The sequence below is a fragment of the Gracilinanus agilis genome, chromosome 5 (assembly GCF_016433145.1).
Source record: "Gracilinanus agilis isolate LMUSP501 chromosome 5, AgileGrace, whole genome shotgun sequence".
Lineage (NCBI taxonomy): Eukaryota > Metazoa > Chordata > Mammalia > Didelphimorphia > Didelphidae > Gracilinanus > Gracilinanus agilis.
In genome coordinates this window covers 230,385,961-230,411,118 of record NC_058134.1, presented here as the reverse complement: position 1 = coordinate 230,411,118, position 25,158 = coordinate 230,385,961, and the positions used below count along the sequence as shown (strand labels likewise).

The 25,158-nt window shown below is 37.7% G+C and overlaps 1 protein-coding gene and 1 non-coding gene across 2 annotated transcripts; one reads left to right on the top strand and one right to left on the bottom strand.

Moving 5' to 3' along the window:
• Window positions 1-208: 208 nt before the first annotated feature.
• Window positions 209-12,870, top strand: GAS2L3 (growth arrest specific 2 like 3). The gene is made up of 6 exons (XM_044678567.1): window positions 209-308; window positions 3,155-3,296; window positions 6,155-6,218; window positions 7,698-7,836; window positions 10,194-10,301; window positions 11,566-12,870. Exons 2-6 carry the CDS (start codon window positions 3,164-3,166, stop codon window positions 12,868-12,870), a joined length of 1,749 nt encoding a protein of 582 aa, XP_044534502.1. The 5' UTR covers window positions 209-308; window positions 3,155-3,163.
• An 11,257-nt stretch (window positions 12,871-24,127) lies between these two features.
• On the bottom strand, window positions 24,128-24,234 carry LOC123250850. Its single transcript, XR_006506467.1, has one exon. It is a non-coding gene; the product is annotated as a U6 spliceosomal RNA (small nuclear RNA).
• Window positions 24,235-25,158: the final 924 nt, after the last annotated feature.

Sequence of the window (25,158 nt, the reverse complement as noted above, 5' to 3'; positions counted from 1 at the left end):
CATCCGTTCTTGTCATTGCAATATTCTTCCAATTGATCTCCCTGTTGCAAGTCTCTTGCTGCTCTATTCCATCCTCCATTCAGCTGCCAAAATGATTTGACTAGTGTAATAATGATGTTGTATTGAGCGATATTTTTTGGTTGAATTTGGTGTCTTTGGAAGAATCCTCATTTTAAAGTCTATTTTTAGGTGTTGATGTCAAGGCAGAAAGATTATTAGAAGAACTTGACAATGGAGTCCTTCTATGCCAACTGATCAATGTTCTGCAAAATACAATTAAAACATGTTGTAATTCTGAGGACCTAGGGGTAAGTTACCTTTTTAAAAAATTTGTCATAATATTATAATCTGAATGCTGATTTCTTTTCACTAGCCCATTTTAAAATGTTTATTTAAGATTTCATATCAGTATAAATGGCCACAACATCTATTTTCTACACCAGAAATACCCTCTTACCATTTCTTAATTACTATTAGTCTAATGTTTAAGGCTCTCTACAAGCTGATCCCTAGTTTCCTTTTTCATCCTCATCTCTTCGCTATTCCCCTGCCTACTTTATATCCTTCATTCCAACCAATCTGGACTGCTCACTATGCCTTGTGTGTGCTTTCCATATGGAAAAGAGTCACAAGATGATCACTATGAAGGTGTCCCTTTGGAAAGCAAAGACTGATCCCAGCATATTCATAATATATTTTCTCATAGATTGCCCCTTTTGGTTTATGGTATGTATGTATATTCCATTTTAATAAAGTAAATTCCATTCCTGTGTTCCTTTACTTAATAAACAAAATTCAGGTAAATTTTTAATTGTAAAAAAAATGTATAATTTCATCACTTTTGCTTGTAGCATTCCCTCTACTTAAACTGTCTTCTCAATTTACAGTCTTCATTCATTGATTTTTGTACTCGGCCTTCAAATGCCATTTTCTCTATGAAAGCTTCCAGAAGTGATCTCTTTCTCTTAATTCATTTCGACAAACATTGATTAAATTCCTGTGTGCAAGACCCTAAAAATACAGTGAAGAAAAATAGTGCAGGCCCTTCCCTCAAGGGATTTGTTGGAGTTTAGACAGGTCAGAATGTGCTAAGTGCATCAGAGGAGGCAAGAGGCAGGAGAGCACCATATTCATGAGGGGTGGGAAAGAAGCAGAGCAGAGGAAGACCCCTTTGGTCAAATAAGATCAGAGAATGACTGGAGGGCCAGTTTGGAAAGTAGAAATAGAACCTGAAAACAGTAAAAAAGACCTGGATGGTCCTGGGCCAAGAGCTGGTGTTTATCTTGTAGATGATAAGTAGTCATGGAGCACTTCTTGAGCAGGGTAGGAAGGTGATCAGAGCTGGTTTAGGAAAGTTAGTTTTCAATGTCATGGGGAGTTAGAGAAGGGAGACTGGAGGCCAGGAGAAAGGTTAGGAAGCTCGTGCCAGAAGTCCTGAGAGGAGTAAATGAGGCCCTGAGGATGGTGCCATGGCAGATGGACTGGATGGGAGCCCTCTTGAGGTGGCTCCAGCAGACCTAGGCAGCCTCTTTCTTAGTGCTTACTACCTTGTTTCAGGGTTGCTTGGGTCAATCCTTAAGTCTCTTATTAGATTGTAACCTACTGGAGAACAGGCCCCATGTCCTATGTTCTATTTATCTTTGTATCTCTCATTGAACCTAATGCAGTGCTTTACATATAGTTGATATGTGGTTAGCAGTTGTTACATTGGGGATATGATAGGAAGACTTATTTATTTTACTTTTTCCTTAAATCTAGAATAAATTCAGAAAAAGAAGCTTAGGGTATGTATCTTCACCTTTAATCAGCAATGGAGTTGCCTGAGCTAAATTCAGGCCTGTTTACCTGACAGAATCCACAATCAAGAATCTTTTGAAATTGGATTTGTCTGTTTTCAGAGCTCTTGAATCACAGATTCTCTGTCATCTTTTTTGCTCACCTCTTTAAGAATTCAAAGACCATTGTACAATTATAATGTGAAGAAGAATGTCCAAAATGCTTTTGGTCTCTTCAAATGATTAGATTTGAGAAAAAAAGATGTGGAATCTCATGCAGTTAAAAACTCCATGCACTAATACATTCCAGCAACTTGTATGCTACTGAGAGATTTAGAGAATCTGGGGCAACAAATAGATAATGACTTGCCCAGAATCACCTAGACCCCTGTTGGTGAACCTATAGCATATGTGCCAGAGGGGGCTATTCCCTTCTCCCTTTCCACGTGTGCCTGAGGACATTTCTCACATCACTCGCCCCTCTGCTTAGAAGCTTAATGGGAGTGCTTCCTCTCTCCCCTCTCTGGAGTAAGGCAAGAGGCTTACAAGCAATAGATTGGGCACTCGGTCTCTAAAAAGTTTGTCATCACTGACCTAAGGTGTGTCAGAGGCCAGCCTGTTTCTTTCTGACTCCAAGACTAGCTTTCTAGCTCTTATACCATACTGCCTTTTGGACTACTTTTAGTCTGCTGCTATTTTCTGGTTTTGAAAAGGTTGCCAGGAATTTAAAAGACTTAGAGTCACATGAAACACTCATTTTCCTGAGAAGTATTTAAACTAGGGCTTTTTCTTGTTGTTTTAAAAAAAAGCTTGGAAAGGCCTTACATATCACCTAGTCCAGAGTTTCTTACCCTTTTTGTGGGTTTCTTAACCTTTTTTGTCATGGATTTCTTTGGCAGTCTGGTGAAGTCCAATATTACTCTGCTTTGGTGCTTAAAATTCATAATTGAAGGAGATGTTCAGAATTAGAGGTCAGTGAAAATAGATTTTTTTTCCTGCTCAGAGTTTGTAGACCTCCTGAATTCTCTCTGTATGGATCTCCTTAGGGTCTCTGGTTCCCAAATAAAGAAAACTAAAACCCAGAGGAAAAAAATGATTTTGATTTGCCCAAGGTGATTAGCAAGTTAGTAGAAGAACAAGGCCTTTTGATACTAATTTTAATGAGGTTGTTTTTCTAAGAAAACAGTATAGAAGTGAATACATTGAAAGGAAACTAGACTATAATAATGGAAGATAAAGAACAATAATTTTTTTCCAAATCAGTTTTTTCTATAAGCACTTTATAACCATGGCTCATAACATTGAACTTACTTTTTCACCTTATAAAAATGTAAATCTAATTTATCCTTTCTTGATTTCTTTGTATTTTTAATTTCTAGGATTTTCCAATGAGAAAAATGCCCTGTAAAAAAGATGCCCCATCAGGCTCATTCTTTGCTAGAGACAATACTGCCAACTTCCTTCACTGGTGCAGGCGTGTTGGTGTTGATGAGACTTACCTCTTTGAATCTGAAGGCTTAGGTGAATATTTCAGTATTTTTAAAAGTTTGATAAATTGTTTTTATATCACTTACTTTCCTTTTAATTCTCTAAATAACACAAGTCTCCTGAAAAATGTGGAACACAATTGAAAAATCACACAGACTCTTAATCCTAAATATAATACTCTTTATTCATTGGCAAAAATCTTCATCTGGAAAGCTTTCCAAACAGACCGTATCTGACTTGCTTAAATGAGCTGGCTTGAAAAATGTTCTTAACTGAACTTACAACTCTGGGTTAGTAATGAATATTTATATCAAGTGGCACTAGAGAAATGTGAATTACTACTGATTTCTCTTTAACTAGTTTATGAAAATACCCGATTAAATGCTTACCTCACAAGCAACAGCTGTTCTTCCAATGTTCCAGATGGAATAATGTCTCTGACAACTCATTTTGAAAAGTCATAGTTTTCTACCATCATCACCACTCCCACCCCAACCCCCACTTGCAACCCCTACCCTCACCTATTTATTTAGCTCCTGTTATGTGTCAGGCATTATGCTAAGTGCTTTGTACATATTTGTTCCTCACAAAAACTCCAGGAGGTATATGCCGTTAATATAGATGAGGAAGCTGAGGCAAAGAGATGATGTGATTTGTCCAGGATCATGTAATTATTAATAAGTGTTTGAGGTGAGAGCTGAACTCAAATCTTCCTGACTCCAGCCAGTACTATTGTTGTCTGTTCTGTGGCATGAACTAATTTCCAGAGATTTATTACTAATCAAGGTTTATTGATGTGCTTTTGCATTAACTTGAAAATAACACAAATGCCTATATGATGGCCAAGATGGCATGATAACCTGACATAGGTCCTTTATTTTAAAGCCCTTGCCTCCTATCTTAGAATCATTTCTAAGACAGAAAAGTAGCAATGGCTAGGCAATTGGGGTTAAAATACTTGCCCAGGGTCACATAGCTGGGAGGTGTCTGAGGCTAGATTTGAGCCAAGATTCTACTGATTTTAGGCCTGGTGCTTTATCCATTGTGCTGCCTTGCTGCCCCTGACATAGACTCTTAAAGGAATTTTTGCCCAAATATTTATTTACCTATATTGTTGTTGATCATTTGTGTCAGAGTCTTTGTGACTCCATTTGGGGGTTTCTTGACAAAGATATTGGAATGATTTGCCATTGTCTTCTCCAGTTCATTTCACAGATGAAGAAACTGGGGCAAATAGGGTTAAGTGACTTGCCCAGAGTCACAGTAAGTAGTAAGTGTGTGAAGCTGGATTTGAACTCAGATCCTCCAGACTCCAGGCTTGACACTGTCCACTGCACCGCTTAGGTGCCCTTTTTCCTCATGAGAGTGGCATAAATGAAATACAAAAGGTGTTTGGGTTTTTATCAGATTGGCTCAAATCCTGCCTTTAGGCAGTGAAGGGAAGCTGATCCCTTTTGACATTTTTATGGCAAGCATAACTTTGAGAAATCACAAGCAGCAGCTGATTCTGTCTCAAACTTATTTTTCTTCCTCTGGGAGGAAGCAAGATGGAGTCTTCCACTTTGCCTTCCTGGTGAGAAAGCATTTCACCATGGACTGACTTGATACCTGGGCTATCTACAAGGAATCAAACTATGAAAAATATAGTTTCTAGGTTAAGCACTTAATTAATGATCACCAAAGGATTCCTGTGCTTTGAGGGATTCCCAGATGTTTGGCCATCATTTGTGCCTTTCTCTTTTTTGCCAGGACCTCATAGCAGTGAGGAATAGAATTCTGAAGCAATTCCCAGGGTAGTATCACAGCCAGAGGGAAGAAACAGGCCATGTAACTTGTTTTCAGAAGAAATACCCTAGTGGCTAAGCTATTTAAGACTGCTTTCCATCCTCTAGTAGTAAGGCTTATTCCTGACTTCTTTAACACAACTTGTATGTAGAATGGAAAGAACTCCAAGTCATAAACTATCCTACCTCTCAGATGGAAAAGTATGCCAACTAGCAGCAAGCCTGCTCATATGCCATTGTTGAATTAATATTTTAAAATTTTCCATTTCTTTTTAGTTCAAAATGAGAACATGATAAAAATAAACAGAGGAGAAAAACTGAAAGACAGGGATGGGTAACTTTAAATTTAGGTTGATTCAATTCCATTTTCAATACAAGTAGCGTGAATTCTCGTAGACACTATTGCTTCAGCCAAAAAGAAAGATTCTCTGCTATGCTGTATTTTCTTTACCTTCCACTCATACATCATGTTTGGAGATTTGTCTTTAGTTTTGTTCTGCTCTTTTCCTTGCTCTCCTTTTGAGATGTTAGTCTGAATATCCCAAAAGGTGAAGATGAATCAGTAATTTGCCAAGTAAAGAAAGGAAGTAATGCCACACTGCACCAGAGCATGGTTCTGGATAAAATCATGCTGGAACTTAGCTTCTCAGGTTTTGCACCATGATAGTATTAGCATGGTGGAAATATAAAGTAGTTAATGTTTTGAATCTTGGTTTTTTTGTAGGTGAGACAATTTGTAAGCATCAGGGCACCACAGAGTTTTCAGTGTTGAGTCTTCTCCAACTCTCCCTTACTAGGCATGTTTTATGTTTGTGGTAGAAACAGAGAAATATCTAAGGAATATGAAAATTCCAGGTACAGGTGTCAGAATAAAGCTTCTTGTTACTTTTCTTGGATGATGGTTATTATGATAGACTCCTACTTTGTTTACCAATTCAGGGAAATAGTTTAATAAACATTTATGGAAAAGTAGAAATGAAACCATGCCTGCCCTCAAAGAACTTACATTCCAGTGCTCCCATGTTTTTTTCCCACACTTCTTCCATGCCAAAAGAAAATTCATTTGTTTAATTTTGAACAGTAAAATATAACATTTTATTTCCACAGTTTTACACAAAGATCCAAGACAGGTTTATCTTTGCTTGCTGGAAATTGGAAGAATTGTATCAAGGTATGTTAGCAGTCAAATTTTAGACTTTTGATGTTATTAAAAAATTATAATTAGCTTTTTTTTACTGTAGGGCAAAGAGGTGCAGTAACAGAAAATAAAAGTCCTTCATTAGAACAAAAGAACTGAACTTTCTTCACAGATTTCTTTTTCTTTTCACTCTTAAAAAACCAATAAATATCTTTCCCTCCAATGTACTGTATCATAATAGATTAGTAGAAAGGTGTAACCCAAATGGGTTGACTTTCCTAAGCTCCACTCAACCAGATTTATCAGATTGATCTGAATAATGTCATTCCTTCTCACTCAAATCTAAGTATATCCAAAATTGTGTTGATTTTTAATCAAATCCTAATGTATTTTTTCTTCTCAAAAAAAGAAAAAGCTTTTATTTTTAAGGGTGCAGTCATATTTTGGAATGATTTCTGTTTGTATTTATGTAATAGTCTGTGTACAAATTGGGAAAAAACTGAGGCTTACAGCTTCCCAAAGGGAAGTAAGTCCTTTTTAAACATGAAAGGTGGTCTTCCAGGGTGACTGTGGAGTCATATGGAGATTATGAACTAAGTGCACTTAGGCTGCTCCTGGATTTCCAACCTAAAATCTCATGATATTCCCTAAACCATGATGGGCAAATTATTTAAAGAGGGGGCCAAAGGAAAGGAAATGCTCATCTGCCAGTCTGTTTCTAAGCTAACTCTTTAAAATTTCATTGTTTTGTATACTCATTGTATTCGTCAGATTAGGAATAATGTTGCACTGCGGATAGAACATTTCAGGGGGCCACAGTTTGCCCATCTCTGCCCTAAACTGATCAAGTATACAGGGTTGAGAATTTTAAGCAGGTAGAAGGCTAAACATGTGAAAATGAGATTTGGAATACAAGGATGTCTGAAGAATTAAACATAACTTACACTCAGAGGACAGTGGAGAGACACACAGTAGATGTGGTTGGCCATGATCAACACATATCCAATGAAAAACTTTGAAGAATTGGAAAAGGTATAGTCAGGGAAATGTATGTTGGGAGAAAATGTGACAGGGTTAGGGACAAGAGGCGGAGGACCACATTGGGAACACTCATACTGTTAGAAGATATTGAGGCAGACCTCTAGACCGTCAGTTGAGCCTCCTTTGGTGGATAAGGATTAGGTGAACAGGATGAGCAGGCCTGGATGGTGGCAATTTGGCCTTGGAGACCAATCTCAGGTTGATATGATTCATAGATTCATTGGGGTGTGTGAGAGCTTATCCTAAATACTCCTGGCTGGCTTAATTCTAGTTGTGGGCCTTTAAGAAACTCTCAGTAATCCCCATAAAATGATTTTATGTCATGTTTCTAGGCCATTAAAACCCTTAATCTAAATCAGATGAGATCTGTTTAATGCAGCTCTGTCCAATCTTTATATCAGCCAGACTTTTTTCTCAATGACCTTCTATTCTTTTTTTCCCCTCAACACTCTTTTCCTGTCCTTCTACCAGATATGGGGTTGAGCCACCTGTATTAATAAAACTTGAGAAAGAGATTGAACTAGAAGAAACCTTGCTAAATACCTCTGGGACTCTCCTTCCAGAGAGCCCTCCAAAATCCTGCTGTCACCAAGGAGAGCTCCATGAAGCTGTAAGTACCAGCTCAACCTTCATTGTTGGCCTGTGAGCATAATCTGCTTAGTTTAGCTTGGGTGAGGCCAGGTTTATATGACTGTTTCTTCACCTAATCCTTGACCTCAACTCCAGTAGGGACTCTAGGGTATGCTGTGTGACAGCTGCTGATAGTCCTAAATGATGAGGAGTTCTTAGTTCTGGGAAAGACTTGATATTGTTTCTTGGATTTCTGTCCAAGTGCTTCATTCACAGAATTATATTCTGAGAGAAATGACTGCTTATTTACTTGTCCTACCAAAATTTGGAAAGTGATTTTTTTTAATGCCACAAACTCTTTTAAGTAATTTGTAGCTTTAAAAAATCTAAAAAATTCCTTACTAGAATATAAAATATTCACCTGTACTTATGGGGTTCATCAACACAATGAAACTAATAATAGTATTATGGTGGGCAGTGTTGAAATTCCAGTGATTACTCTTCATGGACAAAAAGTTAAAATTACTTCTTTTAGATTATGGTCTAAAATTGTAATGTTTAGATATAGTGTTATGACAGACATAGAGACTAGATTGCCAATTTCATTAGTATCAAGAACTCTCAGTACCCATTGAGATCAGCACCCACTCTCTCCCTTGTAGTTTTAAACTGTATGAATATTAAATTAATATTGCCTTTTTGCCAGGGAATTGAATAATTATCAATCCCCAATTAAAGAATAACCTCAAGTCAAATTGACCTTTATGGAAGTTTATTTACAAATGAAAAGAGATAGAGAAAGTAAGAAAATTAGAGAGAGGATAAGATAGCATAAGTAACCTAACACACTGGTAATTTGCTCCCATCTCCTCATTTAACCCAGGCAGATCTAATTAACCCTCAGCCTAGGGAGATTCAGCCTTGAGCCCAAGGCTGGAAAGTCAGATGCCCTGAGGCCCAAAGGGCCCTGGAGGCAAATGAAGCAAAAGCTTCAGTCACAGAGTCTCTTTGAAAGAGAAGTTCCTTAAGAGAAGTTCAGGAAGATTCAGTCTTTTCACTCACCATGTGGAATTCCAAAGGAAAGATTTAAGAACAGTTTCACCAAGGTCTCAGGATCCCAGGTCCAGAATAAGAAGAGCTCCTTTCAGATCCAAGACATGAAGACTGCCCAGGAGGCAGTCAGTAAATTTTTATTTGTCACTCACTCTAGCACACGTGGGTCACAGACCTCCCAATTTGTGACTTAAGTGGAGATGTTTTCATCTTTGGTGATTAAATCTAAAGATAGGCCCGGTAGATTTAATCTCATTATCACAAAACAGCTGCCTAGAGAGGACATTGAAGGGTTAAGTGATTCATTCTGGGGTCTTCTAGCCAGGACATGTCAGAGGCAGGACTTGAACCTACTATTCCCTTGATTTTAGGCCAGATCTCTTCTCTACCTCTACTGCCCCAGTGTTCAGATATTTAGTCTAAACTAGTATTCTTGCATGAAATGATGGTAATTTCCTTCCTGAAGGAAATGAATCATTCTGCTTTGATGACCAAAAGGGGTAAAAAAAGCAACACATCTCTTCAAAATGTTTTTGTTTTATATATCAATCTATAGATATTGTTTTGTATCTTATGTGTCATACCTAAAGATAGAAATTGAGCTAATATTGATGTGAATAGAAAATTGTTATCAGCAAGTTCATTCTTTAGAGTTTTTTTTAGTTATATTTTAAAACTTAAGTTATGGAAGTCATTTAATGACTCATTATATCCTGGTACCTTCCTGAGAATTGTTCCTTAATACATTGTTTGAGCTGGACCCCCTAGGAAACAGAGCTGTATTTCACACAACTTCTGATACTTAAGCACTTATCTCAGTGACGGGTGACAATAAATGAAATCAACCAATGAAATTACAGTTCATACAGATAGCAGACTTCTTGTGTTGACTAAAGTAAATGTGACCCTCCCTGATGAATTTGACATGATATCTATAGATACCTCAACTTTTTCTTTAGCCATAGCGTAAGAGTAGAACTGAATTCATAGGCTTATGTAACTTCTAGAAATCAGTGTTATGCCTTGATGAGTTTACCATCATTGTAGCATCAAAAGGACAAATCCAGGACATTTTTTTCTCAACCTCCTTATGGGTCATTGTTTGGGTAGATCTCAAGACCCTTAGGAACAACCATCCAGTGTTGCTTTTCTCCTTAGGGACTTTTCAGTTTGATCAAGAAATCCATCCCCTCCTGTTTCCTTAGTAGTAAATGGTTCTTAAATAGCTTTTGAGTCTTCATCTTTCAATTTGATTTTGGCAGCTTTTATCATGTTTTATATGTTAACCTTCACTGTCATTACAGTGTTGTTATGCTGAGTCCTAAATTTTATTTGAAAATATAGGTTAAACACATTGCTGAAGATCCTCCCTGTAGCTGTTCTCATCGATTTTCCATTGAATATTTGTCTGAGGGTCGCTACAGATTAGGAGACAAAATACTTTTCATACGAGTAAGTATGTTATATGTGTGCATGTGGTGGTGTTGTCATATATACCTTACTTTAGAGTTTTAATGAACTCTTACTTGGTTATTTTTAACTAGTCATTGTCAGAAATAGTGAAATGTGGGGTAGTGAGGTAGATTACAAGGCCTAGATTTGGGAGAAACTGAATTCAAATCTGAACTCAGACACTTCCTAACTGTATGACCCTGGGCAAGTCACTTAACTCCAATCACCTACCCTTTACTGCTCTTCTCTCTTAGAATTGATACTAAGATGGAGCCTAGGGATTTTAAGAAAAAGCAAAGTGTATTTAGAGGAAAGGGGGTTAGGTTGTTGGGGTGTTGGGATTTTTTTGCATTGAAATTTTTGCTATAGGGATTATGACATATTTGCAGTCAAACACTTTTAATGGAGGATGAGTATAGTTTTCTGAGTCATTGAGATTAATAGGAAATTTTTGTCTCTACTCTGACAATTTAGAGTATTCTTGTTTTATAAAGACAGAACCACATTGTAAGGTAAGAAGAAAAGGGAAACTTAATATATGTAAAGATTAACTGGAATTAGTGAAAATAAAAAGGAAATAGAAGATATTGAAGCCTATAGAACCTTATGAGAAGACTGTTAGTTTTTGTTAGCAACGAAAAAAAACATCCAAGCACCCTTTGGTGGCTATGCCACATGATTCATCACCATCTCTCTTTGCTCTGGGTTCTTACTAATATCATTAGAAAGAGGATCAAAAGCCAAGAATTTGCTTTTTCATAAAGTGATTTAAAACTGCTTATCCTTTTATCTTCCATGTTCCTAACTTGATAACATAATGGGAACAGATAGCTCCTGATGAGTTTCTTTACTACTATATTCCCTTCAGTTTCAAGCTTCAAGTAAAAAACTTTCAAGCTTATGTCCAATGTCTGTATTTTCTTACTTTCATTAATATAGTTTTTATGCCCTCCCTTAGCTTGCTAAATGTTTGTAGATATAAAAAAATTCTACCATGTTACTGTCTATTAACTTAATGACTTCTGACATCACTGGTTCTGTGTGGAAGTGATTAAGTTCTGTGAAATGTAGAGTTTACAATGACTGCTTCATGCTGGATGGCTGAAATATGCCTTGCATTTTTAAATTCACAATTTAATCTGATGTGTCATAACAGCAGACTGCCAATCTGTGTATAATCAAACCTTTTTTTGCATCCTGTAGAACCCATTCAGACTGAGTTGTAAACTTCAAGATTTCTTTTTCCCTTTCTTTACTTGAACAGATGCTTCATGGAAAACACGTGATGGTTCGTGTTGGTGGAGGTTGGGATACTCTTCAAGGTTTTCTGCTTAAGTATGACCCCTGCCGAGTGTTACAGTTTGCAACTCTAGAACAAAAAATCCTTGCTTTTCAAAAAGGCATTTCTAATGAGAGCATTCCGGATTCACCAGCCAGAACTCCACCACCTCCTTTAATGGATCCAATGTCAGCAGTTAACATGATTCAGAAGCAAAATTCGAGACCTGGCACACCAGTTTCTGTGCTGAGGGCCAGGGAGAAACAGGCCATTAGCAAACGTCCCCAGTCGCCTACACCACATCTGCCCACCTCGCTAAAAGCTGGTCACTCCAACTCTGGGCCTTCTAAAGTACCAAATTCATCAGCAACAGCTTCTCTTCAGCATCTCACATGTCCCAAAGGAGCACCAAAGAAACCATCTTCTCTTGCCCATCCAGTCAGTAAAAGCACTTCTTCACCTGATTCATTAAGGACTGTATCGAGTGTCTCTGAGTCTCTCCGCAAACGTGTTTTGTCACCTGATTATCCCAAAGCCAAGTGTCCACCAGCACAGAATTCAAGAGTCAGGCCATCTCCTGCAAATAAGTATTCTGATAAAAGCGAGCCAAAGCAGTTAAAGCACAATTATGGTTCTTCTAAGCACTGTGCAGTGTCTCACTCAGCATCCCCAAAGCCACCAAAACTTCCCGTAACAAATATTAGGCAAGCATCTAAGGCTTCCCCTTCTCTTCAGTCCCCTGCAAAAATAGCAAAATCTAGTTCTAAAAGCACAACTGAAAGGCCAGGTACAGCACAACCTCAGCCACCCAGTAGAGGGCCACAGATGAGAAGAGACCAGACACAGAAACTCAATTCCATCCGGAATTTAAACCAACCAGTTTCTGCAGTCTCTGTTATGCCTGTAAAAACAGCCCAGGTAGCAACCTTGCTGGGATCAAATGGTAAGAATGTGGCTTCTGAAACTAAAAAACAGTCCCCAAATAAGAGCAAAGGTCTTCCAATGGGATCTAGCCTGTCAAAACCTTCTGTTCGTACCCCTCTGTCAGTTGTAAAGCTTTCCCAGTCTTCCATCAAAACACAGACTTTAGTAAAGGCAGCTCAGCCTGCCACAAAGGGTCAGCCATTGATGAAAACCCCACCAAAGAACAGCAAAACCACAAATTTGTCAACCAAGAAACCACTCTTGTCCAAGAAGGAAACCGTTGTTGATGGTGACAAGCCCATACTGAAGAAAAAGGAGGATGACCATTATTTTGTTATGTCTGGAAATAAGAAAGCTAGAAAATAAATAAAATGGAGTGAGTATAGGAAACAACACAAGAATGCAACTTTCAGTAAAATCTTTTCAAATGAAGTTAGCTCTCCTAAAGGAGGATGCAAAATACTGATCAAAAACACTGGATTTGAGTAAGAAATCTTGGGTTTTGAATTCTGCCTCTATTAATTTCATGGGTGGCCTTGGGCAAGCCACTTCATAACTTTCAGGCTCAGTTTCCTCATCTCTAACATGAGGGAGTTTGGTCAGATCTCAAAGATCACATCCAGTTATGAGTAAGATGGCATGTTTAGCACAAGGGAACAGCACCCAGAAATTCCAAGCTGGGGGTCCACTGTGACAATGCCCCTAATATAAGTGGGTTCCCATCCAAAGTGTTTCTGCTATATCTTCATGTTCAGGGAAGCCTGAAAAGTTCAAGAACATGACTGAAATTCTGGCTCATCTCAGTGCCAGTTGATGAAAATGTCAATTACGAGTTGGTTATACATCTTTTTAAGCTCTTGTTTGTAACTTTGGCATTTGTGCAAAGCAAAGTCACAGTATGCTTTCCTTTCCTGTTCAACAATGCCAAGAATGCATAAAGTGGACAATCATTGATTGCGAATGATTGGCCTGGGATTACTCTGATTACTGTAGATTTTTTTAAAAATTTGTTTTAACTTTCTTGATCAATGCCCCCAGACTCTAGACTGACTCTGCAAGTGCCTGTATTTATCATGAATAACATTTTACTACTTGTACCTAATTTATTGATTTATTAATACTGTACAGTAAGTAGGAACTAAACCTGGTTCAGTATGCTATATGCAAACCTGCAAATATTTTATACTTGAGAAAGGGAGTTAGGGTGGTGTGCAATGGTTATGGGCAAAATGGACTCAGTAGATTTTAGAAAACACTTCCAAACAATTGTTTTTAGCACTGTTTTTGAGTAACGAAGGAAGAAAGGTTGACTTTTAAAAAGGTGAATGTCAAAATTATACTGGATTAAAATCTTTAAAGTGAAAGACAAGAAATTTATTTGGAGTGGTGCTATAAAAATGTCTTTCAGAAAAACATTTCTCTTTAGCTAGCATAGCTATGTCAATTTAAAATACATTCTTTAGGTTATGCATCTTTTCTTGACCTAGAGCGCAATGCTTTCTTCAAAATTCAGATAATCATGTTGGACACTTTAATGGTTTTATAGCCATAGTTCCTTAATTTGAAGATGGAGTCAAATCGTAGACCAGAAGGCAGTGAAAACTGTAAATACTTTAAAGTGAAAAAAATGTTAAGTTTCTCAGTTCCAGGATTATTCAGACAATTTTAAAAATTGCTTTCAGGATATTTTCTCTTTGTAGTCTTACACTGTTTTATTTACTGCAGGTTCTTATAGAGAATCACTACTTGTGTATATTAGATATATATTTTAAGTGAAGTCATAATTTCCTAAAAAAACAAAAACAAACCCAAAAGCAGATTATTTATTTTTAGAAACTTTTTTCAGTGACTTAAATTGATTATCAATATTCTGTAGCCTAGAAAGCAGGAAGACCTCATCTCAGATGCTTTTAACATACAGGACTATGTAAGTCAGTTTTAGAATGACTAATACTGCAAGTGTGGTTTCAAATAATTCAATTAAAAAAGAACTGATTTAAAAGGAATATTCTCCAAATAGTTGGCTAAGGCTACTGGTGTTCAGGGAATTTGAGGAGACCTTGCCTACAATTCACTTTCTCAATAAGAAATTCATAAATTATTGTTCTTACTAGTAAATTAAGAGCTAACATGGCATGGTGGATGGAAAATTGGTTCACCTTTGACACATACTGGTAATGGGGCCCTGGGCAAACCACTTAACCATGAAGATACCTTTCTACATTGATAAAGTTTCCTTATTTGAGAGCTCCCATTTCCAATGAAATCCCAGATATAGTCTCTATTCGTATTAGTAAATTAAAAATTATGGGCAACTTGCTTCCAAGAAAGACTTTAAGTCTGCATTCAATCCAAGAACAATCTTTTATTTACTAGTGGCCTAAAACTTTCATGTTTTTATATTTTATTTTCAATTTTGACATTTCAGGAAGCCAATATATTAAAAATAGCCTATATAACATATATATATATACTTTTGCATATTAAACTGTAGAGTTAGATGCTCATTTTGTCATTTAACATAAGTACATTGAAGGGGTTGGACTTAGATGACCTGCCCTAGATTTGTGATTCTCTGATTTGGGATAGAACTGTTCTAGAGTCCACTGATCTCTCATCAACATGCCACGATACTCCACAGCTCTCAAAAACTGAATCAGTTAAAGCAGGAATCATTTAAAGCAAGAGGTCCTACCAAGCCTCCAATGTGGGACTGGTAACAGACTGCCTATCTTTGTGTTTATCTTCTGAGGACCACTCTAGCAAAGTTCACCAGGCTAGCCATCTGGAGCTCTTGGAGACAGTCTGCTGTGCGACACAGATGAGCTGTTGTATGTGTCATTGGTGAAAACCCACACCAACCAAACCATGACTCCAAACTAAAGTGATGTTTCTGAGCTGTTGTCAGGGTATAGTAGTGTGGCTCTTTAGCCCTGGAGACGACCTCCCCCTTCAGCTATTCTCATATCAGATGCCTATTAAATTAGACATTAAAGATTTTAATCTCCTAGGCCTCCTAGTTTCCCTAGATGCCATTGAAATTCATCCCAGATAGCAAAGGACTGTGCAGAGGGGAGGGGACTGAGAGAATATTTTCATAGTCATAATTTGTCATCTGATAAAATTTGAATATTGAAATGACCAAACTCTTGGAAGAAGCAATCGTGTTCAATTTTATTTTTAAGAACAGTGCAATAAGTTTTTAATTGCTTTGCCATCCTTTATTAATGTAATAAATGTGTTAGGATAAATGTCTAAAGATCACTGGTCTTCTTTTAGATTACTTGGTCACAAATAAACAGCTGCAGTTAATGTGGGCACAGATCAGAAAGGATTGTGTTAATTGTCTACAATCGTATATTGCTGTTTGTTACTGATTAAAAAACAATCCTGCATTACCAAAAAGGTTTGGCATTCTTATGTGTAATTTTAAGAGGACTAAATACTTGACTCATATTTATGTTGCTTTTCTTTTACTAGAATAACTTTAAGTATTAAATATACAAGAATTAAAACATAAAAACTTGTGCCAAGTTTAAATGTCCTTTTTAAAAAAAAAATGTATATCTAGGTAAATGGGACACTTTCTGGATGCAGGAACATATGGGAAACTCTCCTCCTTTAACATATATTGCCAAAATCATGACAACATGAAGATAATTTTATATTGAATTATTTTGGGGGTGTCTTCTTTACACTTGATATTTATTTCACAAATCCTTTTCTTTTTGCTACTGTGCCAAGTCATCATTGTAATCACTCCAAAGACTGCATTAGCCTTCAAGCAAGCTACAGATTATATGTCCTCTGTGATGGTGAGCTAGCTTATTTTTTTAAAGTATTTTTAAAAATAATATGTATCCCCCCAATTACAGTTAAAAATAACTTTTAGCATTCATTAAAAAGACAACTTGAGTTCTAAATTCTCTCCCTCCTTCCCTTTCCTCCTCCCTGAGATGGTAATTAATCTAATATAGATTTTACACATGCAGTCATGTTAAAGCATTTTTCCATTTTAGAATGACCTAGCTTGTTGAGTGTAAGGTAGAGGACTACCCATAATAGGGGTTTCCAGTCTTCCTCAGTCTTAACCTCACATTACTTAATTTAAGAAAAGACAAACTATTTGGTGAGGCTGATTTCTTTATGGACCTTTGAAAATGCCAGGCTATATTCCCATGTTTTAGTCATGCTGTTCCCAGTCCCCTCCGAGCACACATATCCCTTCAGCTTCCTCTCCACCTTCCAAAATCCTGCCTTTGCAACATCTCAAGATTTTTGACTTCTGAAAGCCTTTTCCAATTGCTTCAATTCATAATGAGTTCTATTTTCTTCCCATCTTGAAATTGTGGGCCAAAATCCAGTAAGGAATGTATTAGGGATATAAAATCATGCATTTGGTTCAAAAAAGCTCCATAAGGACACAGAGGGCGTGGTATGATTAGATAAGATTCTGGTTGGAAAAGACTTGGGGGGCTTTAATGGAGTGACTGCAAGCTCCATGTGTCACCATTTCAATAGCCAAAAAAAGTGATTTGGGTCTTGGCATTAAGAAAAACCTGGTGATAAGACTCGCTGCTCTCTGTCTTGTGCAGACTACATCTGGATGCCACATTTTAGGAAAGGCATTGACACACATCCAGAAGAGAGGATTCAAGATGGTCAGGATCCCTATAAGAGCAAGTAAAGGAATAGTAATCACTGGAAGGAAAGTTCTATAAACTAACATTTCAGCTATTTCTACAATATATCTTCATTTTGGTAATTGAGTTTAAATTCTAGAATGTTAGAGCTTAAAGAGACTTTGGGAGATCTTCAGTTAAGACCAACTCATCCTATTTGCAGAGGAGATTGAAGCCCAAGGATGGAAAAAGACTTGCTTAGAGGACTTAGTAAATGGAAACTAGTTTTGATCCTCACCAAAGATGGCTCAAATCATTTTATCACAGAGGGCTCTTTTATCAGCACTGAGCATGTCAATAAGATGGGCATACTTATCAGTTAAGATACACTTAATGATACTTGTCATGATCAAAATCACATTAATGGCACAAGCAGTGGTCCCCTTCTTATACTCCCTCCAGTGACTTTGCAGGGGAAGCGAAGTTATTCAGTGGATAGAGCACTAAGTTTTAGAATCGGGAAGACTCAACTTCATGAGTTAAAATCTGGTCTAAGACACTTCCCAGCTGTGTGGCCCTTTGGCATGTCACTTAATTCTGTTTGCCTCAGTTCCTCATCTCTAAAATGAGCTGGAGAAGAAGGAAAAATTCTAGTGTCTTTGCCAAGAAAGTACCCAAACGGGTTAAGAAAAGTTGGATGCTATGGAAATGACTGAACAATAATGACTTGAGTTTATAGCTGTTGCTTGGGATTCCCACCACAGAGACTACTGGCCACTCACCCAAACCTAAAGTTCAGGTTTTCTTTGTAAGATGAATAAAACATATACTTTAGCCTGATGAAATGAACAGTAAGAGGAAGCAATTATTTAGGACCTTATTATTGTATTTCTATGCAAACAACCAAGGAACAATAAACTACTGATCTTGTTGGCCAGGAAAGAGTCTATCTGGTTTAAGGGATTTGTCATGGAGAAGATTGTTGGGGGGAGGGGCTGGGGAGTGAAAGAGAGGACAGGTCAGAACTGCCTAATGGTATTTGGAAGAGGTACTTGAATATGTATAGTAGCCCAAGTATTCCCAGTGGGCTCGACAAGTAAACTTTAGCAGTAGACAGCAATCAGATGACAATAATTAGAGCTCAACATCTCAGCTCCTCAGAGGAAACCTATGGATAATATGTCACTTAACTAGTAAAACTCTCCTCTTGATTCCAGTGACAGTCTCCAGAACAAGTTTTCTGAGCTGAGTGGAGTGAAATGTTCAATGAAATGTTCAGAGAGCCTTGAGTTGATTTCCTATGATGGCTGTAAGGGGTTTGTCATGCAGAAATTTTGTGGGGGCTGGAGGAGTGGAAAAGAGGACAGCACAGAACTGTCTTCTGGTATTTGAAGGATTGCCATCTTGAAGATGTCCTTTGCTTGTCTTATTTGTCCTCACAGGGAAGAACTAAGAGAAATGATTAGAAATTCCAGAGGCAAACTTGGGGTTCAGATGATCAGGAAGGTTTTCAATTAAAGTGGAATCAGTTGCTTAGAGAGGTGAGTTCTTCATTATTAGAAATCTTCAAGTAGAGACTGAACAACCACTCAATGAATATGTTATAATCAGTATTCCTTCATATATAGTTATGCTAGGAAGCCGAGGTCCCTTCCAACTCTAAATTATGCGATCCTATGAAGTGAGAAAAGGCTAATTAAGGCTTATAGAGAAAATTCCTATTAGTAGAACTGTCTGGAAAAATAATGCCATAGTAGGCAATAGACACTTTTATACTGAATGCAGTTTCATATCAGACTGCTTCTGACCATGCTATATATGTGAAATTGATCCCACTAACCATTCGGTTGCTTTCCCTTTCCTTTGGGTCTTCCTGCAGAGATTAGATAACCACTTGTTGGGCCTGATAGAGGCCATTTCTTTTCAAGTTTGGGCTGAGCTCTGAGGACACATCTAACTCTGAAATTCTCCTATTCCATGATACAAGCGTGTTAGAGTAAGCAGTAGCCCAACTATATTCCCAACAGGCTCAAGTCAAATTTAGCTGTAGACAACAATCAGATGTTTCCTAATGAGCTACCTAAAATACCTGGTGTGTTTACCCAATGTACTGGTTACAGTATAGGTGGTTACAGAGAATGTCAGTCGTTGCATCAGTCAGTGTCATGACTGCAACTGAATATTGTGGTCCAATTAATGGAGGTGAACCATACTGATCATTGATAGGGGAAATGATTCTGTGCAAAGAGGTCAGAAAAAATGGAAAATGTTGCCATTTCACTGAAGCATCATGTCAATTTATCTTGGATAAATGCCCATGGGAATCATTCTTTTGTGTGAACAAAATATGTAGTATGCTAAAACCAGGTATGTCTTTTTTTTTTTTAAACCCATTTTAAAACCCTTACCTTCTGCCTTAGAATCAATTGATTCTAAATCAGAAAAGTAGTAAGGACTAGACATTGGGGGTTAAGTGACTTGCCCAGATCACACAGCTAGGAAGTGTCTGAGGCCAGATTTGAACCCAGGACTTCCCATCTCTAGACCTGGCTCTCCACCCACTGAGCCACCCAGCTTCCCCCCCAGGTAAATCTTTAAGACTTTTTTGTCTTGTTTTGCCATGTGTTCTTGGGGATTGAGATGAAAGACTGGGTTTTTACCATTTCACAGAATCAAGAAGGAGATTACCATTCATGTTTGGGTTGGACTAAATGACCTCTGCAGTCCCTTCCAATTTAGGCATTCTAGGCTTCTGTGAGGTCATCTAGTTCCACTTTCCCCACCTCGAAATTTCTTCTTTCCATCTTAGGAAAAAGTTTCCCTCTTGCCTTGCTTTGTTCCTTAAAAATCACATTGTTTTAACTGGGTGTAAGGCAGGTGGACTGCTACCATTCTTAATTCCACTTGGGCCTTCCTTTCCTCATCTGTACAATGAAAACCAGCAATACCCTGCAATACCTTCTCCAGCTCTGACTATAATGCCATGAATGAAAATGCTAATTAATTGAAATGCCAGGCTGATAGGACTGTGTATTGTGGAGACCTCTAGTGGTCAGGATCAGGTTTTACAGCACTAATTTTGCCTCTTGCTATAATTAATTGTGTGGTCCTAGGAGTCTGGAAAACCTGGGTTCCCATTTATACTGACACTAGACTGTCTCTGTGACCATGGATACATTATGGAAGCCTCTCACTGCCTCCACACAGCTCTATAAATGATGAATGATATAAGTTATACTCTATATTATACTAGAAGTTGTAAACATTACCATCCTGCCTCAGTGGAGGGAGTTTCCATGGAAGGAGTTCCCTATGTCAGTGCCAGCACAGGTCCACATTAGAATTTTTTTTTAAATGTGATATTAAGGTGAATTAAACACAGAATCACTGAGCAGTAAGAGCTGAAAGGGGCCCGTGATCACCTAACAAAGTGCTCTCACTTTACAAATAAAGAACTAAAGAGATTAAGGAGGGTGGGAGAGTGGTTGTGCTGACTGTGTCACTGGACCTGCCATGTTACCGCTTTCCTCACTCCAGACTTCTGTTGAACAGGTGCTGATCTAGATTAATAGTGGTCCCTACTATATTAATCAGCAAGTATCCTAGGTCTGGCCCCCGGGCTTCCAAGAAAATAATTACTGTGACGATTATCCACTTTTCATCATCATTTTTTTTCAAGAGATTATATTTCTTGCCTCTATTTTCAGTAATCATTCGCTCTTTCGCTTTTCCCTTTTTCTTTTCCATTCCACTATTTTGCCAATATCTGTTCCATCAAGTGATTATATATAACCTTGTTTGCTGAATCAGTGGCCATTTTCTCATTTTCACCTTCCTTGACCTGCATATAGAACTGAGGTTGAAAAAATCACCCCGTCCTTCAAAGTCTCCTTGGTTCTCTGACACTGTCCTGGTTCTACAGCTTTCCTCCGATTCCATTTTTACTCCAGTCCCCTAAATGTGGGCATTCTTCCAAGATTCTGCGAGTGTCCTCCTTCTCTCTCTTCTACGCTCCCCTGGTGATCTTAACCGGGCTCTACTTTCAAGTGCCCTTTCTATTTGAGCAACTCCCAAATCTATAACTGCAGTTCTGATTTTCTCCCAGAGCTCCAAATCCATATGATAACTAAGGTCCCTTCCAGCTCTAAATTTATGATCACATGCTCTTATTTTTTTAATTTCCTGATGATTAACAACAGCACCATTGTTCTGTAAGTCAAGAATCCTCAGAGTTTCTTTGACTCTTCTGTCCCCACCCTCATCTGCCATCATCCAGTTCAGTTCCCAAATCCCAACTATGGACCTGTCAAATCCATTCTTTTTTCCAGTTCCATTGATTATTTCAGACCCTTATTCTTGCCCCCTGGACTTTTGCTAGAGCCTATCAACGTGTCTTCCTACTTTCAGTCTCTTTCTCTATCATCCTGCTTCTATCCAATGAATTTTACTAATGCATAGGCAAATAGCAATAATAGTAACATTATATAAAATGCTTTTAAGTTTTGTAAAGCACGTTGTGTATATTATCTCACTTGATCTTTACAATGATGGGATGTAGGTTCTATTATTATCTCCACATTTACTACGACTGGCCAAATCCCTTAACCTCTCTGTATTTCTGTTCCTTATTAGAGATCATTCTTGTATGATAGGACCAATATATTCAAAGATTCTTCTTGTAAGCTGAAAGTTGTGCATAAATGTGAACCCCATTATTTAAGAAGGATCTCTTCTATGAAGATACTCAGGCACTTTATGACTTTTCTTAGTCTTATCAGAGCTTCCAGCTTCACTATGCATGTTCTCTGGGGCTATTATTAATAACCAAATACCGTTATTGAAACAAAGAATAGCTTTGCTCTATTGTGGACAAAACATTACAAGTGAGAACTCTGGACAAAGACTGATACGGGAGCTAATGTTTGGCATAAGACAATGCAGTGACACACTAGTGCTTCTCAGAGAGAGAATGAGTGATATTGGTCAAACTTCTGCAAGATTTTACCTGCTTTTATTTTATGAATTTTTCTGCCTTTATTTTTTCGATGGCCAGTTGTGTATACCTGAATTTACATGTGTTGAATTCATCTCTAAATGAATGTATCCTCAAAATTGAGATAATAATACTTGCACTCCCCACCTCATGCACTATCTACCTCATGAGAATGTTAGAAGGAAAGTAATTTTAAAACCCTAAAGCCAGGGTCCCAGGGGTCTGGCATGTGAACTGAGAGCCTTTATCAACTTTTCCCCATCTATAGAGGTGGAGGGGCCTGCTTTCAGGAGAGTTGTGAGAATGAACATGGAAAATGTTGAGGGGAGGCATTATGGGTACATAAGGGGACATTCTATAACTGGTTCCAGTTGGCTAATCCTAGGAGGAAACACTATCAGAGATTCTCAGCACATGTTCCTGACTCCCAAATCTTAATAGGACATCGAAAATAATAATAATAATAATAATAATAATAATAGATAACATTTATATAGCCCTCTATGGTTTTATCAGTCAACCAATAAATCTACAAGTAAATATTCAGTGTTTACCATGTTCCAGGCACAGTGCTAAGTACTAAGGTTATATAAAAAAAAAGACCAAAAACATTCCCTGCCCTCAAGGAACTTTATATTCTATATGGACCTTGGGAAATGCTTTGTAAATCTTAAAAATGTGACAATTCTATAGTTGGTTTATAATTTAAATAGGAATAAATAAAGATGTAATCTAGATACAAACAATGAATCAAAAAAAGATTCCAAGTTCTCATTGAGCTAGATTCATAGTATTCAAGTTCAGCTGATTGAAGTCTCTAGTGTACCATACATAATATGCCTATCTTAGAATATTTGTAGAGGTCGCACTGATCACAGCCCTCTAGCCTGGAAGGAGTTAAGGACTTTGCCCAGGGCCACACAGCTAGTAAATGCCAAAGATGGAATTGAAAACCAGGTCTGTCTTACTGCAGGGCCAGCATGTGATCCACTCCATCACTTTGCCTCTCAGGACAGAAGGATTTATTGTGCCACCAAATTAGCTGTGGGTCCCTAAGAGTTTCACAAAAAAAAAAAAACATAGCTATTTGCTTTGGCTAGTGCACTGAAGGGAAAGGCACCTAGCTCATATTCCCAGCCACCTAATGAGGTAGCAGGATGATTTCAGAGAAGCACAGAGTTAAAACAAAGACTATCCCCTCTTCACAGTGCATTTCCCAAAAGAAGTCAGGAGTTCATCAAAACACTTTTAGATGCAGAAACAAAACTGCTTAACTCCAAAAATCAGTTTAGTATACGTTTCAAATTTATAAAATTTTAAAATTCTCTTCAAGTCAAGTGAATTGATATAGTAATGTTACTTCCTGAATAATCTTTTTTTAAACATTTATTAATATTTATATTTTAGAAAAGTTAACATGGTTACATGATTTATGCTCTTACTTTCCCCTTCACCCCCTGACCTCCTCCCCTCCCCTGGCCGATATGCATTTCCACTGGTTTTAGCATGTGTCATTAATCAAGACCTATTTCCAAATTGTTGATAGTTGCATTGGTGTGGTACTTTCGATCCCCAATCATGTCCTCATCAACCCATGTATTCAAGCAGTTGGTTTTCTTCTGTGTTTCCTCTCCTGTAGTTCTTCCTCTGAATGTGGGTAGCGTTCTTTACCATAAGTCCCTCAGAATTGTCCTGGGTCATTGCATTGCTGCTAGTACAGAAGTCCATTACATTCTATTTTACTACAGTATATCAGTCTCTGTGTACAATGTTCTTCTGGTTCTGCTCCTTTCACTCTGCATCAATTCCTGGAGGTCTTTCCAATTCACATGGAATTCCTCCAATTTATTATTCCTTTTAGCACAATAGTATTCCATCACCAGCATATACCACAATTTGTTCAGCCATTGCCCAATTGAAGGGCATGCCCTCATTTTCCAGTTTTTTGCCACCACAAAAAGCACGGCTATAAATATTTTCGTGCAAGTCTGTTTATCTATGATCTCTTAAAAATATGGAATGCTTCACGAATTTGCATGTCATCCTTGCGCAGGGGCCATGCTAATCTTCTCTGTATCGTTCCAATTTTAGTATATGTGCTGCCGAAGCGAGCACACTTCCTGAATAACCTTAAAGTTAAGACTTTTATGTACACCCTTAAAATTCTCCTTTCAATGGCAATCTGTGCTGTTATTTATTTTCCTTAAGAAACTTCTATTGATTCATAGAAAATTAACTCATGATAGACAGAGGTGGATTCCTTCCCCCATTCCCCAATAACCACTATGATGTGCATAGAGATAATAAATAGGTTTATTGACAGTTAAGTCATGCCACTCAACTCTGGCTAGAACACTTTCTACATTCTTTCACAATTCTACAGAGCTTAAAAACATCTGAAGATTCAGGGGAGCACAAACTATGGCTGACCTAATCAAAGGTTGAAAGAACTGTGTGGTTCATTGGAGAGAATGGCAAGCTTGGTATCAGTAAGACTTGGTTTCAATTCCTGTCTCTGACTTAGCCACAGTGCAACCTATGGCAAGTGATTACATTTCTCTGAATTTCAGTTTCCCCATCTAGAAAGTGAGGGGATTGTACTGGATTGTTTCTAAGGTCTTTTTCAACTCTAAATCTATGAACCTAATAAAAGAGATAGGGAAGGTAATTACATGCTGATAAAAGGCAGTATAGACAATGAAGAAATATCAGTACTCAACATGTATGCACCAAATGGTATAGCATCCATATTTCTAAAGGAAAAACTGGCAGAGCTCAAGAAGGATATAGATAGTAAAACGATACTAGTGGGAGACTTGAACTTCCCCTATGAGATCTAGATAAATCAAACCAAAAAATAAATAAGAAAGAGGTAAGAGAGGTTAATGAAATCCTAGAAAAATTAGAGTTAATAGATATATGGAGAAAAATAAAAAGGAACAAAAAGGAATACACCTTTTCAGCAGCACATGGTACATTCACAAAGATAGACCATGTAATAGGGCATAGAAACATGGCAAACAAATTCAAAAAAGCAGA

Coding starts and splice junctions, on each gene's coding strand:
- GAS2L3 (XM_044678567.1), top strand. CDS start 3,164: ATGAGAAAAATGCCCTGTAAAAAAGATGCCCCATCAGGCTCATTCTTT. Junction 3,297..6,154: donor CTTTGAATCTGAAGGCTTAG/GTGAATATTTCA, acceptor TTATTTCCACAG/TTTTACACAAAGATCCAAGA. Junction 7,837..10,193: donor AAGGAGAGCTCCATGAAGCT/GTAAGTACCAGC, acceptor TTGAAAATATAG/GTTAAACACATTGCTGAAGA.